Source organism: Cetorhinus maximus, chromosome 1, assembly GCF_964194155.1.
Source record: "Cetorhinus maximus chromosome 1, sCetMax3.hap1.1, whole genome shotgun sequence".
In the NCBI taxonomy this organism is placed as follows: Eukaryota; Metazoa; Chordata; class Chondrichthyes; order Lamniformes; family Cetorhinidae; genus Cetorhinus; species Cetorhinus maximus.
The window spans coordinates 179,725,110-179,751,296 of NC_135879.1; the positions used below are offsets into that span (position 1 = coordinate 179,725,110).

Below are 26,187 nucleotides of genomic sequence, written 5' to 3' on the forward strand. Positions count from 1 at the left end.
TAGGTTCTAAGGGGTGTCTTAAAGTAAGAAAGTGAGAAAGGTGGAGAGGTGTAGGGTGTGTATTCCTGACTGTGGGGCCTAGACAACAAAAGACGCAGTCACCAATGGAGGAGCGATTAAAATTGGAGATGCACAAGAGGCCAGAAATAGCGTAAGGATATCTCGGAGGGTTGTGGGGCTGGAGGAGATAACAGAGATAGGGAGAGGCGAGGCCATTGAGAGATTTGTAAACAAGGGTGAGAATTTTAAAGTCAAGATGTTATGTGACCGGGAACCAATGTAGGTCATTGAGCACAGGGATGATAGGGGAACTGGACTTGATGCGAGTTATGACGCAGGCAGCAGAGTTTTGAACGATCTCAAGATTACAAAGGGTAAAATGTGGGAAACAAATCAGGAGTGAGTTGGAATAGTCTAGAGATAATGATGGCTTGAATGAGGCTTTCAGCAGCAGATGAGCTGACATGGGGCAATGTTGCAGTGGTAAAAATTGGTGGTCTTAATGATGGTGCGAATACGAGGTCGGAAACTCATTTTGGAGGTCAAATGTGACACCGAGGTTGTGAACAGACTGGCTTAATCTCAGATTGTTGTCAGGGAGAGGGATGGAGTTGATAGCTAGGGAAGGAGTAGGGAATTAAAACAATATTTTTCTTCTCAATATTTAATCGGAAGAAATTTCTGTTCATCCAGCACTGAATGTCAGATAAGCGGTCTGATAATTTAGCAACAGTGGAGGAGTCGAGAAAGGGGGTGGTGAGGTAGAGCTGGGTGTTGGCAGCGTACGTATATTTGAATATATGAAATAGGAGCAGAAGTAGGCCAATCGGCCTCTTGAGCCTGCTCCACCATTTATTAAGATCATGGCTGATCTGTTTGTGTTTCGAATTCCACATTTCCATCTGCCCCCGATAACCTTTGATTCCCTTGCATAACAAGAATCTATCTACCTCCGCCTTAAAAATATTCAATGACCCAACCTCCACCACATTCTGAGGCAGAGAATTCCAAAGTCGCACAACCCTCAGAGAAAAAAAATTCTCATCTGTCCTAAAAGGGAGCACCCTAATTTTTTGAAAACAGTGTCCCCCTACTTCTGGACTCATCCACAAGAGGAAACATCCTCTCTACGTCCACCTCATCAATACATTTCAGGATCTAATATACTTCAAATGAGTCACCCCTCATTCTTCTAAACTCCGATGGAAACAAATCCAGTCTAACCTTTCCTCATAAGACAAACCGCTCATTCCAGGTAGCAATCTAGTAAACTTCCTCTGAAGCGCCTCCAATACATTTACATCTTTCCTTAAATAGGGAGACCAAAATTGCCTAAAATATTCAAGATGTGGTCTCTGTATAACTGAAACATAACATCCTTACTTTTATGTTCAATTCCTCTTGTAATAAAGGATAGCATTCCATTAGTCTTCTTAATTACTTACTGTACCTGCATACTAACTTTTTGTGACTCATGCACTAGAACACCTAGATCCCTCTGCAACTCAGAATTCTGCAGCTGTTCTCCGTTTAAGTAATACTCTGCTTTTTTATTCTTCCTGCCAAAGTGAACCACTTCACATTTTCCCACATTATACTCCATCTGCCAGACTTTTGCGCACTCACTCAACCTATCTATATCTGTCTGCATCCTCATTATGTCCTCTTCACAACGTATTTTTTTACCAACCTTTGTGTCATCTACAAATTTAGCCATCATGCCTTCACTCCCCTCATCTAAGTCATTGATATAAATTGTAAAAAGTTGAGGCCCCAGCACAGACCTCTGTAGTACACTACTTATCACATCCCGCTAATCAGAAAAATACTCATTTATACATACTCTCTGTTTTCTGCCAGCCAGCCAATCTTCTATCCATGCTAATATGGTACCCCCACACCATGAGCTTTTATTTTTCACAATTACCTTTGATATGGCACCTTATCAAATGCCTTCTGGAAATCCAAGTACAGCGCGTCTACAGGATCCTCTTTATCCAAAGCACATGTTGCTCCTTCAAAGAACTCCAATAAATTGGTCAAACATGATTTCCCTTTCACAAAACCATGCTAACTCTTCCTGATTACTTTGAATTTCTCCAAGTGTCCAGCTATAACCTCCTTAATGATCGATTCTAACACTTTCCCCACGACAGACATCAAGCCATCTGGCCTATAGTTTCCTGTTGTCTGCCTCTAGTCTGATGGAACTTTTCCAGAATCTAGGGCATTTTGGAAAATTAGCACCAACGGATCCATTACTAGAAGCAAAATATTTGTTCATTTCATCCGCCATTTTCTTATTACCTTCTATTAACTCCCCATTCTCACTCTCTAGAGGACATACACTCACTTTACTTACTATTTTCCTTTTTTAAATACCTGTAGAAGCTCTTGCTATCTGTTTTTACATTTCTAGCTAGCTTCCTCTCATGCTCTAATTTCTTACTCCGGATTAATATTTTAGTCATGCTCTGCCGTTCTTTATATTCTGACCAATCATCTGTCCTGCCACACATCTTTGCACAGTTATATGCTTTTTCCTTAAGTTTGATGCTATCCTTACATGTGGGAACTAATGCTGTACTTTTGGTTGATGTCGCAGAGCGGCAGCATGTAGATGAGAAATAAGACGGGGGCCAAGAATAGATCTTTGGGGGAATGCCAGAGGTAAGGGTGCAGGAGCAGAAAGAGAAACTATTGCGAGTAATTCTCTGGCTACAGTTAGATAGATAAGAATAGAACCATATGACAGCAGCACCACCTAGCTGGACGAGAGTGGAGATGCGTTGGTGGAGGATCAGCCACGTCGAAGGTTCAGACAGGTTGAGAAGGATGAGGAGGGAAAGTTTGCTGATGGCACAAAGATAACTACGAAAGTAAGTTCTGAAGAGGACATAAGGTGGCTGCAAAGGGATATACAATGCTTCAGTTATACAGGGCATTGGTGAGACCACTCCTACAGTACTGTGTATATTATATTTAAGGAAGGATGTAAATGTGTTGGAAGCAGTTCAGCGAAGGGACTAATACCTGGAATGGGCAGGTTGCCTTGAAGAAAGGGTGGTCAGGCTAGGCTTGTATTTGCTGGAGATCAGAAGAGTAAGAGGTGACTTGATTGGAACATACAAGATCCTGAGAGGTCTTGACAGGGTGGATGTGGAAAGGATGTTTCCTCTTGTGGGAGAATCTAGAACTAGGGGTCACTGTTTAAAAATAAGGGGTCGCCCATTTAAGACAGAGATGAGGAGAAATTTCTTCTCTCGGGGGTCATGAGTCTTTGGAACTCTCTTCCTCAAAAGTGGTGAAAACAGGGTCAATGAATATTTTTAAGGTAGAGGTAGATAGATTTTTGATAAGCAAGGGGGTAAAAGGTTATCGGGGAGTAGCTGGGAATGTGGATTTGAGGTTACAATCAGATCAGCCATAATCTTATTGAATGGTAGAGCAAGCTCGAGGGACCGAGTGGCCTACTCCTGCTCCTAATTGTATGTTCGTATTCACACAATCACAGTCACATAGGATATTTTGATACTGTGGCAGGGTGGAAACCTGATTGGAGGGGTTCAAACAGAGTTCCAGGAAAGACTGGCATTTATTTGGAAGGTAACAAACTGCTGAAGGGCTTTGGAGAGGAAAGGGAAGTTGGAGATGGGAGGTTAGTTTGTAAGGACAGTGGTCAAGGGTAGATTTTTTGAGGAGAGGGGTAGCAGATTTAAAGGAGAGAGGGACAACACCTGAAGAGAGAGAACCGTTTTATCAGTTAACATAGGGACCAGGAGGGGAAGGTGGGCGATTAGCGGCTTAGTGGTAAAAGGATGGATGGTACAAGGTGGTGGGTTTCATGGACCAGATGAGCTCACGGAGGGCATGAGGGGAGTTATGGGAGAAACTTGAGAAAGATGCGAGTTCAGGGCTAGGGAAGGAGTGAGCATTACAGGAAGTTTGGCCAAGTGGGCTAGTGGAAGGGACAGCTTTGGCTGGTCTCAATCTTAGGTGACAAAATGCCATGAGCTCTTGTTCTTATCGTTGGAGACAAGGGTGGAGGGTATAGGGGAGAGGGGTTTAAGAAGATGGTTTGTAGTAGAGAAAAGAAGCCAGGGGTTATCTTTGAATTCCGGAAGATCCTGGAATAGTGAGCAGCTTTTGCAGACGAGAGCAGGACCCTATAGTGTTTTAAGTCAGATCTGGTGGTGGATGGCAAACCCAGTTATTCACCATATCCTTTCAATCTGCATGCCTTGGATTTAATGACAAGGGAGCTTTATTTCCAGTGAAGCTTGCAATATGGCTCTGGCAATGAAGAAAAGGGATGGGTGTATGGAATATTTTGTGGAAATCTATTGCACTGCTCAAATTAGTTTTGGCCATTTTGTAACAGCATTTTGCGGCCTCTGTTCCAACTTATTTTACTTAGATACACAAGCATAGAATCATGAACACAAGATGTGTGTAAACTCAGCAAAAATATTATTCCCTGTCTTAATGATAAATTTTTTTCATTATGACAATAATTACCATTTATAAGAAATAAAACTCACATTTATTGCAAAAATTAACCTAATTTACATATTACACTGAAAATTTGTCCTTGTTAAAACTCTGAAGGTACATTGTGACACATGGAATAATACTTGTTTTCTATCTCAATTACACAGGTCACTTATGAATTGACTGACACTAATCTTAGAAAGCATGACATTAATATCTCATTCTGACTGCCAGATTCCAAACTGGCAAAAAAACTCCTTTTATCAGAGAGCAAAAAGAGGCAGACTGATCTCTAATTCCTTTCTCCTTGTTGAGAATTGACTCACTATGCTGCCAAACAACAATGATAGCTTGTATTTATATAGTACCTTTAATGCAGTGAAACATTCCAAGGTGCTTCACAGGAGTATTCACACAGGAGTAGAGATATTGGGGCAGATGACCAAAAGCCAAAAAGGTTTTAAGTAACATCTTAAAGGAGGCAAGAGAGGTAGAGGCGAGAAGGTTTAGGGAGGGAATTCCAGAGCTTATGACCTAGACAGCTGAAGGCTAGGTCATGAACAGTGCAGCAATTAAAATCAGGGATGCTGAGGAGGCCAGAATTGGAGTGCAAAGATCTCAGAGCGTTGTAGGTTTGAGGAAGCGACAGAGGCAGGGGCGGGTGAGGCCGTGGAGGAATTTGAAAATAAGGATGACAAATTTTAAATAGCGCCACTGCTTCACTGGGAGCCAAATGCAGGTCAGTGTGCACAGGTAAATGGTTGAATAAGACTTGATGAGAGTTAAGACGCGGGCAGTTTTGAATGACCTTGTGTTTATAGAAGATGGATGCTAGGAGCGCACTGCAATAGTCAAGTCTAATCAAAGCTACCATCTTAAATGAAAACTTCTGCCTTGGTGTAGCAGCCATGGCAAGTACATGGTCTGTTTAGCTATGTCCTCAGGCATTTGTTCAGCACCACTGAATGAAAACCGTTCTAATGTGCAAGGTGTGAACTTCCATAGTATATGTTGGAAGACATCCAATTGTCTCTTGCTGATCTGAGATACAAGAATACACAATTTTGAGACAGCTTATTTTTCTGTTGTTTCAACCAGTTTGTCTTAAACATCCTAGACAGCTTACATCTTGCTGGGACTCTTTGTGAACTTAACCTTCCAGGTCAAATATAAAAAAAATTCTTGGAATGTTACAGGGTCATCTAGCTAGGTAAAAGGTGAAGAAAATGAAATCAGCTCCTCAAACATACACATATTGCTTACCATCCTTGAAATAAGCCATGATGCACCCTTCAGTCGTTTCTGCCATGTGTCTAACAGATGCCAGACTTTGACAAGTTGCAGTCAGTAGTGGTAATGAGAGATTGTAGCGCACCTTAGTCTCGATCCAAGACCGCAAACTCACTCGCAGTGATTCTGCTGATGTAACACTAGTGTTATTCAGCATCATCAGTACTTCCATAAAAAGGCTGGCTATTGCCATGTGACGCATTTGACTGTCCACATCTGAGGGAGGGATATGGAAGAAAAATACTATTCATGAAAAATTTACTGATGAATCATCAGTTTAACTAAATATACAATAGGGCAATTACTAACTTACCTCCGATGCATTTTACTGTGATTGTTGAAAGTATCTTTGAATTGCAAACATCTGGAACTTTTTCCTCTAAAAGTCTGTAGTTGTTGGATCAATTGAAAATTTTAAGACTGAGATTGATAGATTTATTGTATATAAATTCATAGATTTATTGTTATGTAAAGATATCAAAAGATATGTGTCAATGCCAGGTAGATTAAGGTGAGGTGTAGATCGAGAACAATTAAGGATGGGCGATGAATGCTGGCCTTTCCAGTGGTGCCTCATCCTGTGAATGAATCCCTAAAAAGAATGACCTGACTGAATGATGTATCAGACCTAGGGAGCTGAATGGCCTACTCCATTTCTATTTCCTTCCTTCCTAGTTCAAATAAAATTGTGCGCGTGCCTGTGCATGAGCGTGCATCTATGGAAGTTTTTCCGCATCCACAAAGTGGGTCCAACACCCAAGGTAATTATTTCTGTGAAGAGTGAAGGACGTCTGAAGTTATCAAAGGTTATCTGTAAATAACGGCACAAGTAATTGCAGTCTCATGTAGCTTACTTGACTGTCTCTGGCAATCTTAGAGGGATTTAACAGTTTTGCCTTAATTAATGGGGCGGGGCAGGAGGAGAGAATGACAGGTGTAGGCAGTAACATGTCAGAATGGTTCAACTAGTCTTTCCCTATCTTTGATTCATCAGTGGTTGGGCATCTCATCTCTATGTTGTTCTTGTTTCATTCACCTGGAGGTGCTTTGGTAATGCAGATGTCCTACTCTTTCTACATTTTCCACAAATATATGATCAAGTGTACTTGTTTTCAAGCTGTTAAAACATGATGAAAAGCACACCAGACAGCACATGATGTAATGAATAACACACAAAAGCTAGAACTCAAATATATAGAAGTTGCATTGACTAAATCAGAAACCGGATTTCCACTGACATAAACATCCCCTAGGTAGTTTTCAGACTGCACTGACCTGGTGGGTTAAAGATAACAATATCATCCAGTAGTGTTATCATTTCATGTTCTAGTTGAGCATGGACTATCTGAGCATTCTGATCCAAAGTGATGAGGCAATGGACAACTTGATGGACATATGCCTGGCACTTATGTGTAGCATCCTAAAGAAACCATATATACAGCATTAGCAACTGAAGTATTCAGCAATGTGAGGTTAAAATAAAAACAATTTCCTCACAGATACAACTCTGCTTTTGTTATGTGAACACAGAATATTTAGCAATTTCCGATATATTGTCCAAACCAGATGAATAGAAGACAGTAATCAGTGCACAGATATCAAAATCATGATTTCTAAATAAATCAATCTGATTTTTCCTCCCCTCTCTGCCCTTACAGTTGAGCCAGACGCTCAATGTTTCTTCTCATGCATGCATCAATTGTAGAATCTTGCTTCAGAATCTGAGGATATTCTGCAATAGTGGATTCAGAAACTCTCAGCATCTATACCAGCAAGGATTTTAGGGCAAAGCAAGTGGCAGCCATCATTTAGCCTCAATTTCATTAGTTTTGTTTTCCAGCATTTATAACGAGTTTGCAATAATCACACTTCACATTGTGATGCAGGTGGGTCTAATTTCAGAGCTGCTTTAATGTCACACACAAAGTATTACTGAATCAACATACAAGCCGATTTGAAATACTCGCACGGAGATGCATTAGTCAGGGAATATTGTTTAAAGGCAACATGGTGGTGTATGATGCACTGGAAGACATGAATTAGAAAAGCATTCATGTAAATTCAATATAAGTCATCCTGACCAAACAAATATTTTTATTTATAAATATATATATACATATATACTTACAGAGACATGTAAAAGTTTTTTGTCTTGCACTCATCAGGACAAGTGGTCTCTGATTGGTCGAGGCATTGCCATGGAGAATGCACCAGTGATGGTGACCGACAGTAAACTGCCAAGCATTGTTGGAATTTAAACCAGGCAGCTTGACCCTGATTGGTCAAAGCATTGCCCTGAGGAATGAGTCAGCGAATGGCTGTCACTTATGTTATTTAGCTGAAACAGGCGTAATGTGTGTACATGTTCTTTCTGTCTGCAAAGAACAGGTCCCTGTGTATTAATACATGTAGCAAATGCACCACACTGCGAGCCCGACTGACAATCTTAAATTGGTTGTCAGCCTAATTCTTAGTACATTGAAGGTTATTTAGCAAATGTTGTCCAATAGCAGAATCACATTTAATGTTGGACATTGTGTTTTGTGTTTTGCAAATATAGGCCAGTTGGGTACAATCTGTACCTTGCCCGTTGTGAAAAGCGGCTGGGGCATGCTGTTCGATATGATCTGCCAGTCTTTGGGACATACAGCCTACATACCTAGCATCAGACTCGCACCAAAATTCATATGCCACATTACTCATTTGGATGATAGGCAGAGCATCTTTTTGGCTTGACGGCAGCATCCTGTTAGCGGCGAATACCACTCGTGTTGCTAAGGCATAGTAACAGTCTGAAACGGCTAGCTTCACATGTTATTTTTGGGATACCTTGCCCCTCCAGGGTAATCTGAGATAGACTGGGCACTTTTCAGGACCAAAGGTGATGGCCTTAGGCCTGTTCATGAGCTTGTGTGATATACAGTGCAAAATCAGGTGTAGCTATTATCCCGCAGGATGCCTTTGATGTGCCCTATTTCAGCATAAAGCTTGCATGGTGAGCAAATGGCTCGAGCCCTATTCACAAGGTTGCCGATAAGACCAATTTTAAAGCATGCAGCACTGTAAGAACCCCAACACGTATATTGATCAGCGAAGGTAGGCTTGTGGTAGACCATGATAGAGAATCCCCTGGCAGATTTTTCTATGAGTACGTCAATGAATTGGCCAAATGGTTGGGCAAATTGTTACAACCAGTTTTGAGTAAGTCTTCCAGATACATGGTGAAGGATTCCTTCACATTTGTCAAGGCCATACAGTGTCATGAAGATACTAACATGTATAATGTTATTGGAAATTATTTTAAATTGGACATATAGTAGGGTCTGAGACTCTGGGCGTGAGTGTGTGTGTCTTAACTGAATTAAAGCCAGCTAGTCTGGGTGCTTTGATGTATTGTAGTTTTGAGATGTTAACAGTAAGGAACAGGGTACATTTGCATTTTGTTGAATAAACCATTCAAAGACTGGGGGTGAAATCTTGCACCTAGCTAGGAGACACCAAGCAATATGTTTATATTACTAATAAAATTGGTACTATGAAAGGGGTTTCATTGCTAGAAGAGGTGGAGTTCAAAGGGCCTGATGATACAATGAGAATGTGCATTCAAAGGGAAGGCTAGGTATATACAGAAAAGAGTTTTGGGTGTATAAGTCCGAGGCTTGCCGCCTGTAAGCCTACAACTGTGCGAAACCAAATTGAAAGGAAACTCATTTTGAATTCGTAAGACAAAATGTGCTTTGCCTAGTGTCTGTTTAAGTCTATGGGTTATTGTTGCCTTGGGGAAGATTACCTGTGAGTGATTAATGTGGGGATTTGTTTAGAAGTTATTATGGTAGCAATTTGTAGACATGTGTATGTTTAAATTTGTTGTTAAATTAATAAATGTTTAATTTAATTTGTGTAAAAAATCTCGAGGCTTAGTGGTTTTTATTCCGGAATTCAGAGCTGCATCTCAAACATACCAATTGAAAATATAGGTTATGACAGTTGTTTAAAGTTTCCCTCTGGAATTTTAAATAACTCAGCCTTTACCAGCTGCTGTATCATAACAATAGTACTTGCATATCGATAGCAATGCTGTGTCCATGTTCTCATTTGACATTGCTAGCCGATTCACCAATGGTCCAATTAAGGAATCCATACATATTTGCGCTGCAGCAGTATGTCATGGCAATCTATACCCACCACCACTGCGTGAATCGGTATTCACTGAACTTATGAACTCGGCAACTCGCGCAGTTGAGTTCAGCTTTAACAACATGATGTTTGCCCCAACAGATGGTGTTGCCATGGAATCCCCTCTAGGCCAGCTCTCGCAAACATCTTTGTTGGGTTCCATGAGAAATGTGTCTTTGATGGAATGACACTTAACCTCCTACCCCTTGCATATTTCCAATATGTGCCTGATATGTTCACTATATTTAAATCTGCAGCTGCATGTAATAATTTCCTTGCATGTTGTAATGGGATCCATCCTGTACTCAATTTCACCTTTGAAATAGAGCAGTCAAATGAACTCTCCTTCCTTGATGTAGTAGTAGAAAAGTCTGCCAGGGGATTCTCTACCATGGTCTACCACAAACCTACCCTCACTGGTCAATATACGTGTTGGGATTCTTACAATTCCACATGCTATAAAATTGGTCTTATCGGCAACCTCGTAAATAAGGCTCGAGCTATTTGCTCACCATGAAAGCTTGATGCTGAAATAGGGTGCATCAAAAGGTATCCTGCGGAATAATGGCTACCCTGATCAGATCATTTTGTGCTGTATATCACGCAAACTCATGAATGGGCCTAAGGCTGTCACTTTCGGCCCTGAAAAGTGCCCAGTCTACCTCAGATTACCCTGGAAAGGCAAGGTACCTCAAATATTTGAGCAACAGGTGAAGCTAGCCTTTTCATGCTGCTACTATGCAGTAGCAACACGAGTGGTGTTTGCCACTAACAGGATGCTGCCGTCAAGCCAAAAAGACATTTTGCCTATCACCCAAATGAGTAATGTGGTACATGAATTTCAGTGCTAGTGAGATGTTACGTATGCAGGCCGTATTTCCCAAAGACTGGCGGATCATATCAAACAACATGTCCCAGCCGCTGTTTGCAATGGGCAAGGTCAAGACCGCACCCAATAGGTCCGTGCTTGCAAAACTCAAAACACAGTGTCCAACATTAGATGTGATTCCTCAATCGGACAACATTCGCTAAATACTCCTCAGTGTACTAAGAATTACGCTGACAGCCAAATAAAGATTGTCGGTCGGGCTTGCAGTGTGGCACATTTGCATGCACTGGAAGCTACATATATTAAGACACAGGGCCCTGTTCTTTGCAGAAAGAAGATGTGCACACATTACACTTGCTTCAGCTAAACAAAATAAGTGACAGGCATTTAGGGCAATGCCTTGACCAATTAGGGTCAAGCTGCCTGGTTCAAATTCCAACAATGCTTGGCAGTTAACTGTCAGTCACCATCACTGCTGCATTCTGCATGGCATCGCCTCTACCAGTCAGAGTCCACTTGCCAACCTATAAACACTCTCTTCTCATACAATATAAATTGTTGTTTTCCCCTTGAATTGGTATTCTTGCGAGTGTCCTGATGGCTGCAAGACAAAAAGCTTCAATATGTCTCTTTTTTCAGCAATACTCAAGTTCTGTACTACCAGATGACTATTTAACTACTTACTCTGTGTATGTCCAAGGTTTCACAAAAACCCGCAGCAACCTTTAAAACCTTCAGTATCAGTTCAGCTGATGGATTTTTTAAAATGACAACGGAAGGTGAGTAGTGGCTACTGAAGTAGTTGATGACATTTTGGTATGATACAATGTCCACAAAGTGCCAGGGTATTGCATTTGATTGTCCAAGAAGGCTATGTAATGGAGATTCCTGCAGAGATCAGCATTAATAGCTGGGTTAGTAAACCTAATTTACATATTCAATTAAATAAGCATGATTATGTAACCTTTTTCACCAAAGTATCCAAGGTGAAACAGTAAAATTCTTTTAGATCATCTCAGAATCAAATAGGTTTAACTGCACCTATATGCTTGTGAAGACCTGAAGATACCAAGAAGCAATTACTTTTCAGAACATAAGAAATAGGGGCAGGAGTAGACCATATGGCCCCTCAGGCCTGCTCCACCATTCAATACAAACATGGCTGATCATCTCCATTTTCCCGCCCCCTCCCCATATCCATCCATTTGCTGAGACACCAAAAATCTGTTCATCTCAGCCTTAAATATATTCAACATTGAAGCATCCACAACACTCTGGGTCACAGAATTCCAAAGATTCACAACGCTTTGAGCGAAAAAATTTCTCCTGATCTCAGTCCTAAATAATTAGCCCCTTAACCCGAGACTGTGTCCCAGTATTCTAGATTCTCCAGACAGGGGAATCAACCTCTCAGTATCTACCCTATCAAGCTCCTTTGAATTTGGTATGTTTCAATGACATCACCTCTCATTCTTTGAAATTCTAGGTAGTGTAGGTCCAATTTAGTCACCCTTTCATTGTAGGACAACCCTCACATCCCAGGTACCAATTGAGTGAACCAATTAACAACATAAACAAATTTATTGCATAATGGAAATATTAAGTTTATATGCTAATATCATGCTAATGGAGGATAAAAATATCAAATCAGAATTTTTGTAGCTCTTAAGATAAATATATTTCATAATACTACAACCATCTAATTGAAGTTTTCTGATTCTTAAAGTTCATTATAAAGCTACATTTCAGACTCACGAAGAACAGATTGTGTTTCTCTTAATGCTTTTTACCTTCTTTCTTTCTCCTCAGGTCTGCTACACAAAACTTATCCATGTCCAAAAATATATTAATCAAACTTTTCCATCATTTGTGTTGTTTCAAGATGATGCATCTTGTTGACGTCACCTGCTCATTTTCCTCCACCACCGCCCGAGTAAGACACCGTAACTCTCTGCCCCTTTTTAGAATCTCTGTGGCCATATGATACTTCTATTTTAAGACTGGCTGTAGCCAGTTTGTATCTTTAATGTCCGTGAATTATGTCATTAACTTCAGTTGCACAAATAGATAGTTGTATCTCACATTTTTGACTGTGGTACATCAACTGTACACATGGACTTAAGTACAGGTTTGAAGTTATACTTTTTAATTTTGCATTTTAAAAATTACTTTTCTGGATAAATTATAGAATAGGCTAAATTATGTTTTAGCTGAGAAAATGGCTTTAAATACAGCAAACATATTATAATGATGCTCAGTTACTCAAATAATTCATGGATCTGTTGCTTTATTAATATGTATTATGTTACCTCCTAATAGAAAGCTAATCAAGAGAAAATACAAAGCTACTTACTGGTTTATTCATAAGCTTGTCTTCTTTTGCTAGAAAAACCATCATAAACAACAAATAGATAACCATCATCCGTGTTTGCAAGAGAGGTTGGGGATTCCATGCATCAGAAAGAACACTGACCCAGTTAACTTCACATAGCAAAGTTCCCAAAAATAGGAAACAGCTCTTTGGACTTCCTCTCTCTACCTGAAAAATAGCATCAAGATTAAACATTGAGAATGATCACTGTCCTCTCCTTGGGTTTATGCAGAACTAAACGAAGATTAAATATAAACACTGAATGGTTGAATATTCCTCTGCATTACAACAGAGTCGTTGCCAATTATAGCCACATCTCCACAAACAAAATAAATAGAAAATCCATGCAGCTGAAAAAGTCAATTCCCTTATGCTCACAACACTTCCTCTGCAGCAATATTCTGTACTAATGTTCCAAATATTTCTCTATCTCAGACTATCTATCTTCTGTTAGTGATCTTCACTCCACTGAATGATCTAAAAGGCAACCAATCATCTGGCAAAGTTCTATTTCATTGTTTTAACAATGATGAAGTTGTTACTTTTTACATGATTATCAAATGCTCAACTAGGAGTGTTAGAAAGCACCATTCTTCTTCCTTTGTAAAAGTGCAAAACTGTTAAATAAATCATTGTACTGCCAAGCAATTTAATGTACTGTTCACAAAGGCAAAATACTGTGGATTTTGGAAATCTGAAGTGAAAACCAAGTGTTGGAAAAACTCAGCCGGTCTGGCAGCATCTGTGGATAGAGAAACAGAGTTAATGTTTTAAGTTAAATATGACTCTTCTTCAGAACATACTATGTATTGTTCTTTTGTTTTATCCATGTAACTGCAGTCCCCTCACCCCTGGAGCCATTCTCGTAAATCTCTTCCAGGCCCTTTTCAATGCCTGCACTTCCTTTCTAAAGTGCGATGCCAACAATTGGACACATTACTCAGCTGAGGTTGAACCAGTGGTTTATAAAGACTGATCATAACTTCCTTCTCTATGCCTCAATTCAAGAGCAATTATGGATGGGCAACAAATGCTGGCCTTGCCAGCGACGCCCACATCCCAGGAATAAAAGAAAAAAAAAATAACATCCAGGATCCCATATGCCTTATTAATCACTTTCTCAACCTGCCCTGCCACCTTCAATGATTTGAACACATTTACCCTGTGATGAAATCTGTGGTTTCAAGCTGTTGTCTGCACCGACTGCGGTTTCAACACCTGTGTATGTTTAAGACGGTCCCTAATTGAAAAATAAGCCAAAGCTCCAGGGGCAGAATTTTGCCCTTGATGGGCGGGCGGGCCCGGCCGACTCTGCGGCGGGTGGGCAGCCGATCGCTGCTGCCAGAACGGGCCCTGCCGCCATTTTAAGTGGGTGGGCCAATTAAGGCCCGCCCAGCGTGTCGCCCGACGGGAAGTGCTATGCGCTTGCTGTGCAGGTGGGGGTGGGGGGGGATTCCCCAACTGCCAGAGTGCGCTCTTTCGCGCATGTGCGCAAAAGAGCGCACATCTCCCTGAGGCAAAGTGCTGCCTCAGGGAGATCACTGAAAACCAGTGAATCTTTAAAAACAGAAAAATGAAAAAATCATTAACATGTCCCCGTCATGTGAAAATGTCACATGAGATGGGACATCCCGTGCGCCAACCCGAAGTTTGCACGGGCCCCTCATAATCCTGGTCGATTGGAGAGTTAATGGCCTTAACAAGGCCTTTAATTAATGGCAGGTGCGCGTCCCCCTGCATAGCGCGCCTGCCGACCGAAATATCGCGATGCCGCGCGCTGATGTCGGGACACGCACGCGACATTTTAAGCACTGGCGTGCGGACTCCACCACCTGCACGCCAGCCAGAAGATTCTGCCCCAGGTTTCTGGGGTTGGGGTTATAAATTGGAACTTCTGGCTGTGACATCAGACTTCTGCCTGTGCCTTCAGTTGCTAGGGAAATGAAAGCTGACTGGGAAGATAGAAAAAACACAAAGCTGAGAGGTCAAATTTTATCAGTGGTCAGAACAGACACAAAGCTCTTGAAGTTCAGTTTTTTCAGCAGGAGAAGAACAGTACAGTGGCTGTGGGGAAGCTGCGTGTGTAAGACAGTTAAAGTAGAAAGTCGTGGCACAACGGAAGGCCAAAAAGAGTGGTCCCTTGAACAGAATGGAGAAGGATCTGGAAAGGTGTGCCTTTGGTAGACATTGTACTTGTGGAACTTGGGTGTAGTAAATCTGCTGTCTCTTGGGACTTTTGTGCCTAACTCCTGCATGAAGAAAGGAACCAAACCTCTACCTGGGAAAGACTAAGTTTTGAGGGACTTTGTAGTTAGATTATTGCCATGTATGCTGAAGAGGCTACTGAAAAAATCTAAGAGATCTATCTTTGTTGTATCAGCTAGTGTAATGTATGGTATCTATTGAATACAGTTTGCCTGTTAATTCATGTTTAATTTACGTTGATTTCAGTTTGATTGTTACAGTATAAGTTTAAAAAAATGAAATCTTGTCCATCAATTTCTTCAGTTGGTGTTTGGGAAGTTCAGTTCTTTTACTGGTCTCCATGGGGATCATAACCACTCCCAGCTTCCTCTGCTCTTGTACCCCCTTGAGAATCATATACTTTATTCTATTTTGCTTCCCCTCATTCTTTCTATCAAAATAAATCATATCACACTTCTTTGCATTAGATTTTATCTGCTGCATATCCGTCTATTCCACTAACCTATGTCCTTTTGAAGTCTAACCCTATCTTCATCACAGTTCACAATACTTCCAGGTTTTGTATCATCTGCAAATTTTGAAATTGTGCTCTGCACACCCAAGTCTAGGTCATTAATATAGATCAAGGAAAGCAGTGGCCCTAATTCTGAACGCTGGGGAGCTCCATTATGTACCCTCCAGTCTGTAAAACAACCGTTCACCACTACTGTTCCCTGTCACTCAGCTAACTTCAAATCCATGCTGCCACTGTCCCTTCTATTTCATGAGCTTCAACTTCTCTAACAAGCCTGTTATGTGGCATTTTAATCAAACACCTTTTGATAGTCCATGAACACCGCATCAATCGCATTACCCTCATCAACTCTGTTATCTCATCAAAAAGCTCAAGCAAGTTGGGTAGTTATAATGGATACCTGGCTCAACTTCTTCAACTCTTTTTTTCCTCTCTGCCCTTTACAGTATTTATATCTCAGTCTATATTAGGATAATGAACATCCCTCATTATAGCTACTCTAAAGATTTTGTACACCCCAGTAACTTCCTTACAATTTCTTTCCTCTATTTATTTCCCTCTAGTTGGTGGCCTATAGAATACACCCAGTAGTGTAATAGTACCTTGAATATTTCTCAATTGTAATCAAATCGATTCTGTCCTTCACCCCTCTAGGACATCCTCTCTCACCAGCACTGTAATATTCTCCTTAATCAATATTGCCACTGATCCTCAATTCTTTCCTTCCCTATCTTTCCTGACCACCTTGGATCCAGGAATATTTAGTACCACGTACCCAGTCCTGTCCTTTTTTGAGCCATGTCTCTATAATTACCACAATATCATATTCCCAATATGGCTACCTGCACCTGCAGCTCACCAACCTTCTTTATCACACACCCTATGTTCACAAACATGCAGCGTAAACCTAATTTAGGCCATATTGCATTTTCTCCTATGCTGATCCTACCTAATGCCTCATTAAATGCAGATGTTTGCAAATAATTTCAATGTTTTATTCTTTTACCAGGGAAGTCTGTAATTGGAAAAGACAAAGGGAATTTGTGGATGGAAATTTTATTCTCAAATGGTTTATTCTTTTATCAGCTATTCATTTAAGTCAGCTGGATTGTACATCCAATAAACGCAACAAGACATAAATATTGATGCACACAGAACCTGTAAAATCAATAGTTATAGCAAAAGTGAGTTGAATATATTTAACTTCATAGAAAGTTTGAAATGAAAACAACTTTTCAAAGTGACCTACTTTAAAGAACTCTTCCATTAAGGCTTGGTCAGGGTACAACTCTTTCCATGGCAGTTTGGAATATTCCAAATGGTAGGTATACAGGATATACTCTGACATTTTGGGCACAGTGCAAGTTTCACAATAATGCATCAAATGGAACCATAGAGCTCCTCGTTGGCCAGGAATTAATCTATCTGTAAGGAAAAGAGTGGAAAATATAATATTGTGTATAATGAAGAGACTGACAACTGCTATGATGTTAACTATTTGCTGTTTAGGCTAAAATAGCAAAGAAAAACGACGTATGCTTGTGTCCTTTTTGTGACGTACATGTCCCAGCAAACTGGAAAATCGCTAATGCAACACCTCTATTCAAGAAAGGAGGGAGACAAAAAGCAGGAAACTATAGGCCAGTTAGCCTAACATCTGTCACAGGGAAATGCTAGGATCCATTATTAAAGAGGTCATTGCAGGACATTTAGAAAATCAGAATACTAACATGCAGAGTCAACATGGTTTTGTGAAAGGGAAATTGTATTTAATTTATTAGAATTCTTTGAGGAAGTACCAGGCAATGTGGATAAAGGGGAACCTGTAGTTGCGGTGTACTTGGATTTCCAAAAGGCACTCCATAAGATGCCACATCAAAGGTTACTACACAAAATAAGAGCTCATGGTGTAAAGAGTAACATGAATAGAGGATTGGTTAGCTAACAGGAAGCAGAGAGTAGGGATAAATGGATCATTTTTGGGTTGGCAAGCTGTTCTAGTGGAGTGCCTCAGGGATCAGTACGGGGGCCTCAACTATTTACAATCTATATCAATGACTTGAATGAAAGGACAAAACATATGGTAGCTAAATTTGCTGCTGCTGATGCAAAGATAGGTAGGAAAGCAAGTGGGTGGACAAAAATTTGGCAAATAAAGTATAACGTGGGAAAATGTGAACTTGTCCACTTCGGTAGAAAAGCAGTATGTTATTTGAATGGAGAGAGACTGCAGAACTCTACGGTACAGAGGGATTTGGGTGTCCTGGTCCATGAATCACAAAAGGTTGGTATGTAGGTGCAGCACGTGATTAGGAAGGCAAATAGAATCTTGGTGTTTATTGCAAGGGGAATATACAAGTAGGGAAGTGTTACTGCAGCTATACAGGGCATTAGTTAGACCACATAGGAACATAGGAAATAGAGGAGTAGGCCATTTGACCCGATTGAGCCTGATCCACCATTCAACTAGATCATGGTTGATCTTCTACCTCAACACCATTTTCCTGCACTTTCCCATATCCCTTGATGTCTTTAATATCTAGAAATCTATTGATCTCTGTCTTGAACATAATGAATGAGCCTCCACAGCCCTCGAGGGCATCTGGAGTACTGTGTACAGTTTTGGTCTCCTTATTTAAGGAAGGATTTATTTGCATTAGAAGCAGTTCAAAGGTTCACTCAACTGATTCCTGGGATGCAAGAATTATCTTCTGAGGAAAGGTTGAGTAGGTTAGGCCAATAATCATTGGAGTTTAGGAGAAAGAGAGGTGATCTTATTGAAATATATAAGACTCTGAGGGAATTTGACAGGGTGGATGCCGAGAGGATGTTTCCCCTTGTGAAGGAGTCTAGAACTAGGGGACAGTTTAAAAATTAAGATCTCTCATTTAAGAATGAGGTAAGGACATATTTATTGGGTGTGGAAGCAGTTTGGGACGGTCTGACAATGATGTATAAACGCAAATACTTTCTCTTTAACATTATTTTATTATGAGTTACTTGCACCTGGGATTAACAATAATCATTTTGACACGATCATGAACAGCTGGGCCTGATCTTACATCCACCAATCTACAATATCTGAACATAAATGCATATTTCTCAAAATCCACCTTTCTTTCAAGAATTAAAGAATCTGTTTAATTAAATCAGAGTTTACCTTTAAAACTTTGATGCAGATAATCAACACATTTAGTGAATAGCTTCACCATGCCAGATGCTACTGGAGTGTCAATCTCTAGCCAAGGATATGAACGGTTATTGCTGTAAGTTAAAATACAATATTGGGAAATGAACATTGCTGCAATTTGCAATTCACACTATCAAAAATGGTAGCCTGTGATAAAATGACCATTCAAAATCATGTAATTAGCAGAATTAGGAAGAAACAACAACAACTCGCATTTAACATAGTAAAACGTCTCAAAGCACTTCACAGAAGTGTTATCAAGCAAGATTTGGCACCAAACAATGTAAGGAAATATTAGAACAGATGATCAAAAGATTGGTCAAAGAGGTAGGCTTTAAGGAAATTCTTAAAGGAGATAGAGACATACAGATAAAGAGAGATTTAGGGAGGCAATTCCAGAGCTTAGGGACCAGGCAACTGAAGGTATGGCCACCAAAGCTAGACCAATTAAAATTGGGAACATGCAAGAGGCCAGAATTGGAGGAACTCAAAGATCCCAGAGTACTGTAGGGCTAGAGGAGAGAAAGATAGAGAAGCTGAGGTTATGGATTTGAAAACGAGGACAAAAATTTTAAAATCCAAGTATTGTTTATCTTGGGGCTAATGTAGATCAGGGAGCTCAAGAGTAATGAATGAAAGAGGCTTGGTGTGAGTTAGGCAGCAGAGTTCTGGATGAGCAAGTTTATTTCGGATGGAAGATCGGAGGTCAGCCATGATATCGTTGGAATAGTCAACTCTGGACAACAAATGCCTAGGTGAGGATTTCAGCAGCAAATGAGCTGAGGCAGAGACAGTTTGTGCAATATTATGAAGGTTGAAGTAGGTGATTTTAGTGACAGAGTGATATTTATGAACTTAAGAAACAGGAAAAGGCCATTTGGCTCCTTGAACTGCTCCACCATTCAGCAAGATCACGGGTGATCAGGATGGTATGTTGCCGCCCTGGTGCCAGGATCAAGGATGTTACTGAGCGGCTGCAGAGCGCTCTGAGGGGGAAGGGTAAGCATCCAGAGGTCATATTGATACCAGTGACATAAGTAGAAAGAGGGATGAGGTCCTGCAGGCAGATTTTAGGGAGCTAGGAAGGAAACGAGCAAGACCTTATTGATAGTAAACTCCAGATTACTCCTTGTACCATGTGCTAGTGATTATAGGAATAGAAGGATTGAGCAGATGAACGCATGTTTGGAAAGATGCTGCAGGAGGGAAAGCTTTAGATTACTGGGACTCTGGGATTAGTTCTGGGGGAGGCGTGACCTGTACAGGCTAGATGGGTTGCACCTGAACAAAGTCGGGACCAACGTCCTTACGCCGTGGGTGTACCTACACCACATGGACTGCTGTGGATCAAGAAGGCAGCTCACCGCCACCTTCTCAAGGGCAATTAGGGATTGGAAATAAATGCTGGCCTAGCTGGCAATGCCCACATCCCACGAGTGAATAAAAAAAAAAAGGTGGTTTACTAGCATAATTGGTGAGGGTTTAAACTAACTTGGCAGGGGGATGGGAACCAGGATATAGCATTGGAAATATGGAACAAGGTGCACACAGAATTTGGCTGAATATAAAATGTTCAGAGGGGAAGTGATAAAGGAAATAAGAGAGGCAGGGAGAGTATGAGAAGAGACTGGCAGTTACCATTAAAGGGAATTTAAAAGTCTTCTATAAATATATAAATTTGTGAAAATGTAGTAAGAGAAGGCATGGGGCTGATTAGGGACCAAAAAGAGGATCTGTTCATGGAGACAGATGGCATGGCTAAGGTACTAAATGAATACTTCGCGTCTGTCTTTACCAGGGAAGGTGGGGAGGGAAGGGTGAGGGCAGTACATAAATTCCAGCCCTATTCTAGAGGTCGTCGCATCAAGCCCCTACATTTATGGGTTCCACCAGGGCTACTCAGCTCCTGACCTCATTACAGCCTTGGTTCAAACATGGACAAAAGAGCTGAACTCCTGAGGTGAGGTGAGAGTGACTGCCCTTGACATCAAGGCTGCATTTGACCGAGTGTGGCATCAAAGAACCCTAGCAAAACTGGAGTCAATGGGGGAAACTCTCCACAAAGGAAGATGGTTGTGGTTGTTGGCGGTCATCATCACTGCAGGAGTTCATCAGGGAAGTGTCCTGGGCACAACCACCTTCAGCTGCTTCATCAATAACCTCCCCTCCATCATAAGGTCAGAAGTGGAGATATTTGCTGATGATTGCACAATGTTCAGCAACATTTCTGACTCCTCAGATACTGAAGCAGTCCGTGTCCATGTGCAGCAAGACCTGGACAATATTCGGGCTTGGGCTGATGAGTGGTAAGTAACATTTGTGCCACACAAGTGCTGGATAATGACGATCTCCAACAAGAGAGAATCCACCCATCTTCCCCTTGACACTCAATGGCATCACTATCGCTGAATCTCCACCAACAACATTGACCAGAAGCTGAACAGGATCAGACACATAAATATTGCGGCTACAAGAGAAGGTGAGAGACTGGGAATTCTGTGGCGAGTAACTCACCTCCTGACTCCCCAAAGCCTGTCCATCATCCACAAGGCAATCAGGAGTGTGATGGAATACTCTCCTCTTGCCTGGATGAGTGCAGCTCCTTCAACACTCAAGAAGCTCAACACCATCCAGGATAAAGCATCTTGCTTGATTGGCACCCCATTCACACCTTCAACATACCCTCCTCCACCACCGACACAGTGGCAGCAGTGTGCACCATCTATAATAGGCTTGTCCAATGTGCTGCCCACGAAGCCCCACTATGTGGCCCCCGGAGCCAGCTTTCAAAATGCCAGTCAAATAGGTTAAGTTTGAATGAAGGATTCTGCTTGGAACATCTCCTTCAAACACAGGCCTTTTCTCTCTCACGTTTGTGACTTGTGAGACTATGGAAGCTAGTGAGTGTATCGGCAGCAAATGTGGCAAACAGTCTGTGATTGGAGGAACAGTGAACATCAGCAGTGGCGAGTTTGGTGCCGGGAAGTGGAGGTGCTCAGGAGCAGGGCCCAGGCGGGCTGGAGCAGGGCTCAGGATAATTCAAATGGGACTCAGGCAGGCCAGAGGAGAGCAAGAGGTCGCTGGGACAGGGACTGGGGGTGGGACTGGCGCAGGCGGGGGCCGGCGCAGGGCCGAGGCAGACGGGCCGGGGCAGGCAGGCCTGGGCAGGCCAGCACAGACAGCAGAGCTTGGGACGGGTAGAGTGTGGACGGTGGGGCATGGAGAGTGTCTTTGTGAGGCATGGAGAGCATCGGTGGTCTCGGAGAGCAGAAAGGGAGTGTGAGGGGGACAGGGAAAGAGTGTGAGGGTAGTGGTGTGTGGGGCAGAGCGTGTCCATAAGTCTGGCTCACTCCCGGTATCTGGATTCTCATTCATCCTCACCGCCACAAGCCAACATGCATCTTCATCCACTCTCACAATGGGCGTGGATGAATGAGCGAGCACCCAGAGACTGGGAATGAGCCGGACACAGACTCTCACCCTATAACACTCTTAATACTTATCTTTATTTGTTACACATTGTTTTTTTGTTCAGCAAGTTGTTTCTCTTCAGTTATTTTTAAATTCATGTTTAACGTTGTGCCAAACTTCATCTTTCCAAAGTTTGCTCACCAGCCCCTTGAGTGAGAAAAATTTTGAAAGTGGCCCCCCACACAAAAAGGCTAGGCAAGTCTGATCTACAAGATGCACTGCAGCAACTCACCAAGGCTCCTTCAACATCACCTTCCAAACCTGCGACTTCTACCATCTAGAAGAACAAGGGCAGCAGAGAGATGGGAACACCATCACCTGGAAGCTCCCCTCTAAGCCACTTACCATCCTGATTGGAATTATATTACTGTTCCTTCACTGTCGCTGGGTCAAAATTCTGGAACTCCCTCCCAAACAACACTGTGGGTGTACCTACACCACATGGTCTGCAGCGGCTCAAGAAGGCAGCTCATCATCACCTCCTCACGGGCAATTAGGGCAATAAATGCTGGCCTGGTCAGTGACACCCACATCCCATCAAAGAATTTATTTAAAAAACTGCCATAAGACTGATTTCCTCTGATGCTCCAATCCTTTGTAATACAGGCTAACATACCATTTACTTTCCTAATTGCTTGCAGTACCCATGTTAGCTTTGTGATTATGATAACCTGGGTCAAATACCACATTAAGGTTTTGAATGGTCTCGTTCAGCCTCATTCTGTTACCAGGGAGAGGGATGGAGTCAGTGTCTAGGAACACTTCGTATTAATAGAGAGGTAGTACTGGAAAAAATTAATTGGATTGAAAGTTTCTAAATCCCCTGGACCAGATGAGCTGCATCCCAGAATGTTGAAGGAGGTGGCTGTAGAGATAGTGGATACATTGATGGCTATCTTTTGAAATTCTAAAGATTCTGGAAAGGTTCCTGCAGACTGGAAAGTAGCAAATGTAACCCACTATTTAAGAAGGGCAGGGGGGCGGGGGGAGAGAGAAAACAGAGAACTACAGACCTGTTAGTTTGACATGAGTAGTGGGGAAAATGTTAGAATCTATTGTAAAGGATGTGATAACTGGACACTTGGAAAATAATGATATGATTGGGCAGAGTCACCATGCACTTGTGAAAGGGAAATTATTTTTGATGAAGTTTTTTGAGGATGTTACTTGTAGCATAGATAAAGGAGAACCTGTGGGTGTGGTGTATTCTCATTTTCAGAAGGCCTTTAATAAGGTCCCAAACAGGAGGTTAGTAAACAAAATTCGAGCACATGGCGGTATGGATTGAGAATTGGTTAACAGACAGAAAACAGAGTAGGAATAAACGGGTCATTCTCAGAATGGCAGGCTGTTACTAGTGGGGTAGCGTAAGGATCAGTCCTGGGGCCACAGCTGTTCACAATCTTTATAAATGATTTGGATGTGGGGACCAAATGTAATATTTCCAAATTTTCTGATGCCAAAACTAGGTGGGAATGTAAATTGTGAAGAGGATGCAAGGAGACTTCAAGGGAATTTGCACAGGCTAAGTGAGTGGGCAAGAACATGACAGATGGAATATAACGTGAATAAGTGTGAAGTTATCCACTTTGATAGAAAAAACAGAAAGGCAGAATATTTCTTAAAAGGTGAAAGGTTGGGAAGTATTGATGGCCAAAGGGATCTGGGTGTCCTTGTTCACGAGACACTAAAAGTTAGCATGCAGGCGCAGCCGGCAATTAGGAAGGCAAATGGTATGTTGGCCTTGGTCCCAAGGGGATTTGAGTGCTGGAGTAAAGAAGTCTTGCTGCAATTGTATAGAGCCTTGGTGAGACCGCACCTGGAATATTGTGTACAGTTTTGGTCTCCTTATCCAAGGAAGGATATACTTGCCATAAAAGGAGTGCAACAGAGTTTCACCAGACTAATCCCTGGGATGGCGTGATTGAATTATGGGGAGAGATTGGGGAAAATGGGCCTGTATCATCTAGAGTTCCAAAGAATAAGAGGTGATCTCATTGAAACTTACAAAATTGTTACTAATATCTAACTAAATATCTAAAGTGGTGGTCATAGGGTAGAGCTGGGTGTTGCCAGCATACATGTGGAGCCTGACGTGTTTTCAGATGATGTTGCTGAGGGGGCAGCATGTAGATGAGAATTAGGAGAGATTAGATAGGCACTTCAGAGGGAAGGGCATGGGAGTGGGAATTGAAGCTTCCCTGGTGATTCTCTGGCTACAACTTGATCATTAAAAATTGAACCAGGAGAAAGAAGCCCCATTCTACTATACAATGGTGGAGGTGTTGGTGGAGGATGGTGTAGTCAACTGTGTCAAAGGCTGCAGGCAGGTTGAGAAGGATGAAGAGGGATAGTTTACCATGGTCTCAGTCACATAGGATGTAATTTGTGACCTTGATAAGGACTGTTTCAGTACTGCGGCAGGGGTGGAAATCTGACTGGAGGGACTCAAACGTGGAGTTCTGGGGAATATAGGCACAAATTTGGGAGGCAGCAAAACCTTTCAGAACTTTTGAGAGAAAAAGGAGGTTGAAGTGGGGCGTTATTTTGCATGTACAGAGGTGTCAAGGGTGAGTTTTTCGAGCACACTGGTGTAGATGGCATACTTGAAAGGAGGGGGACAGGATCTGAGGAGAGGGAACCGTTGGAAATATCAACTAACAAGGGGGCCAATAAGGGAATTTGGATGGCCAGAATTTTATTGGAAATAGGGTCAAGAGAATAGGAGGTGGATTCATGGACAAGGTGAGCTCGGAGAGGGCATGAGGAGAGGTAGGAAAGGAACTAGAGAAGGGTTAGAATTCAGAGCTAAGCCAGTGGGAGCCTTTGGGGGAGGTTTGACCCAGTGGGCTAGGGGAAAGAAGGAAAGCAGAAGTTGCTGAACAAATAGCTTCAAGTGACAAGTGGATCAGCCCCTCGCATCTGTTAGTGGAGGTGAACAGGGAAGAGACAGGATTTTAAGAAGTGTTATATTGGTCATCATCTAATAGGGAATGTAAGCTGAGTTTAGGCCATCACGCTCATTTTTCCCTACTGATAGCATGTTATTGCAATAGTAATCCTGTTTGGTACAACAGGAGCCACAGGATCAGAGTTAATAGGAATTCTACAACTGATCTGAGGTGATGGACAAATAACGCTAACAGGAAAAGCATTTGGAGTAAACCGTTGAAGTTAGAAGCATATGTAGCTAATCAAAATACTGGCATTATAGAAACTTCGATTTAAGCGTAATACAAAGAGATGGTTCTAAGTTTTCAGAACGTTAGGATTGATCCATTTGGCAAAACAAGGAAGTTATTGGTTACGGGAAGATATATAAATGCCCCACAGTACCTCATAACAAAAACTGCAACACTGAACAGAGTTTGGAAGTTAGGTCCAATCAGAGATAGGTGGTAAAAATTCACTTTTGAGGTGCCTTTTAAAATTAAGGAGAAATTAAGCAATACAGATGTGTAGGAAAAGTATTCCAGAAAGCAGGACCACTGTCCCTTCATCCCAGTGACAGGTGTATAGTAATCCGGAATTAAAAGGGTCAATATTGAGAGTTGAGACATGGGGCTGGAAGAAGTTGCTGAGATACAGTGGAGTCTGTCCTGGAGGGATCTGTAGATATGAGCAAGGATTTTGATGTCAACATGTTGTAG

At 41.7% G+C, this 26,187-nt stretch overlaps 1 protein-coding gene across 1 annotated transcript in view; it reads right to left on the reverse strand.

The window, feature by feature from the left end:
- epg5 (ectopic P-granules autophagy protein 5 homolog (C. elegans)) overlaps positions 1-26,187 on the reverse strand; it is a 193,279-nt gene that overhangs the window by 12,855 nt on the left and 154,237 nt on the right. Inside the window, exons 35-40 of the mRNA XM_078550485.1 lie at positions 19,037-19,140; positions 17,122-17,301; positions 13,140-13,321; positions 11,471-11,674; positions 7,057-7,201; positions 5,755-5,997 (exon numbers count right to left, since the gene is read on the reverse strand). Of these exons, the coding sequence (XP_078406611.1) occupies positions 5,755-5,997; positions 7,057-7,201; positions 11,471-11,674; positions 13,140-13,321; positions 17,122-17,301; positions 19,037-19,140 (1,058 nt within the window). The remainder of the gene's footprint in view (positions 1-5,754; positions 5,998-7,056; positions 7,202-11,470; positions 11,675-13,139; positions 13,322-17,121; positions 17,302-19,036; positions 19,141-26,187) is intronic.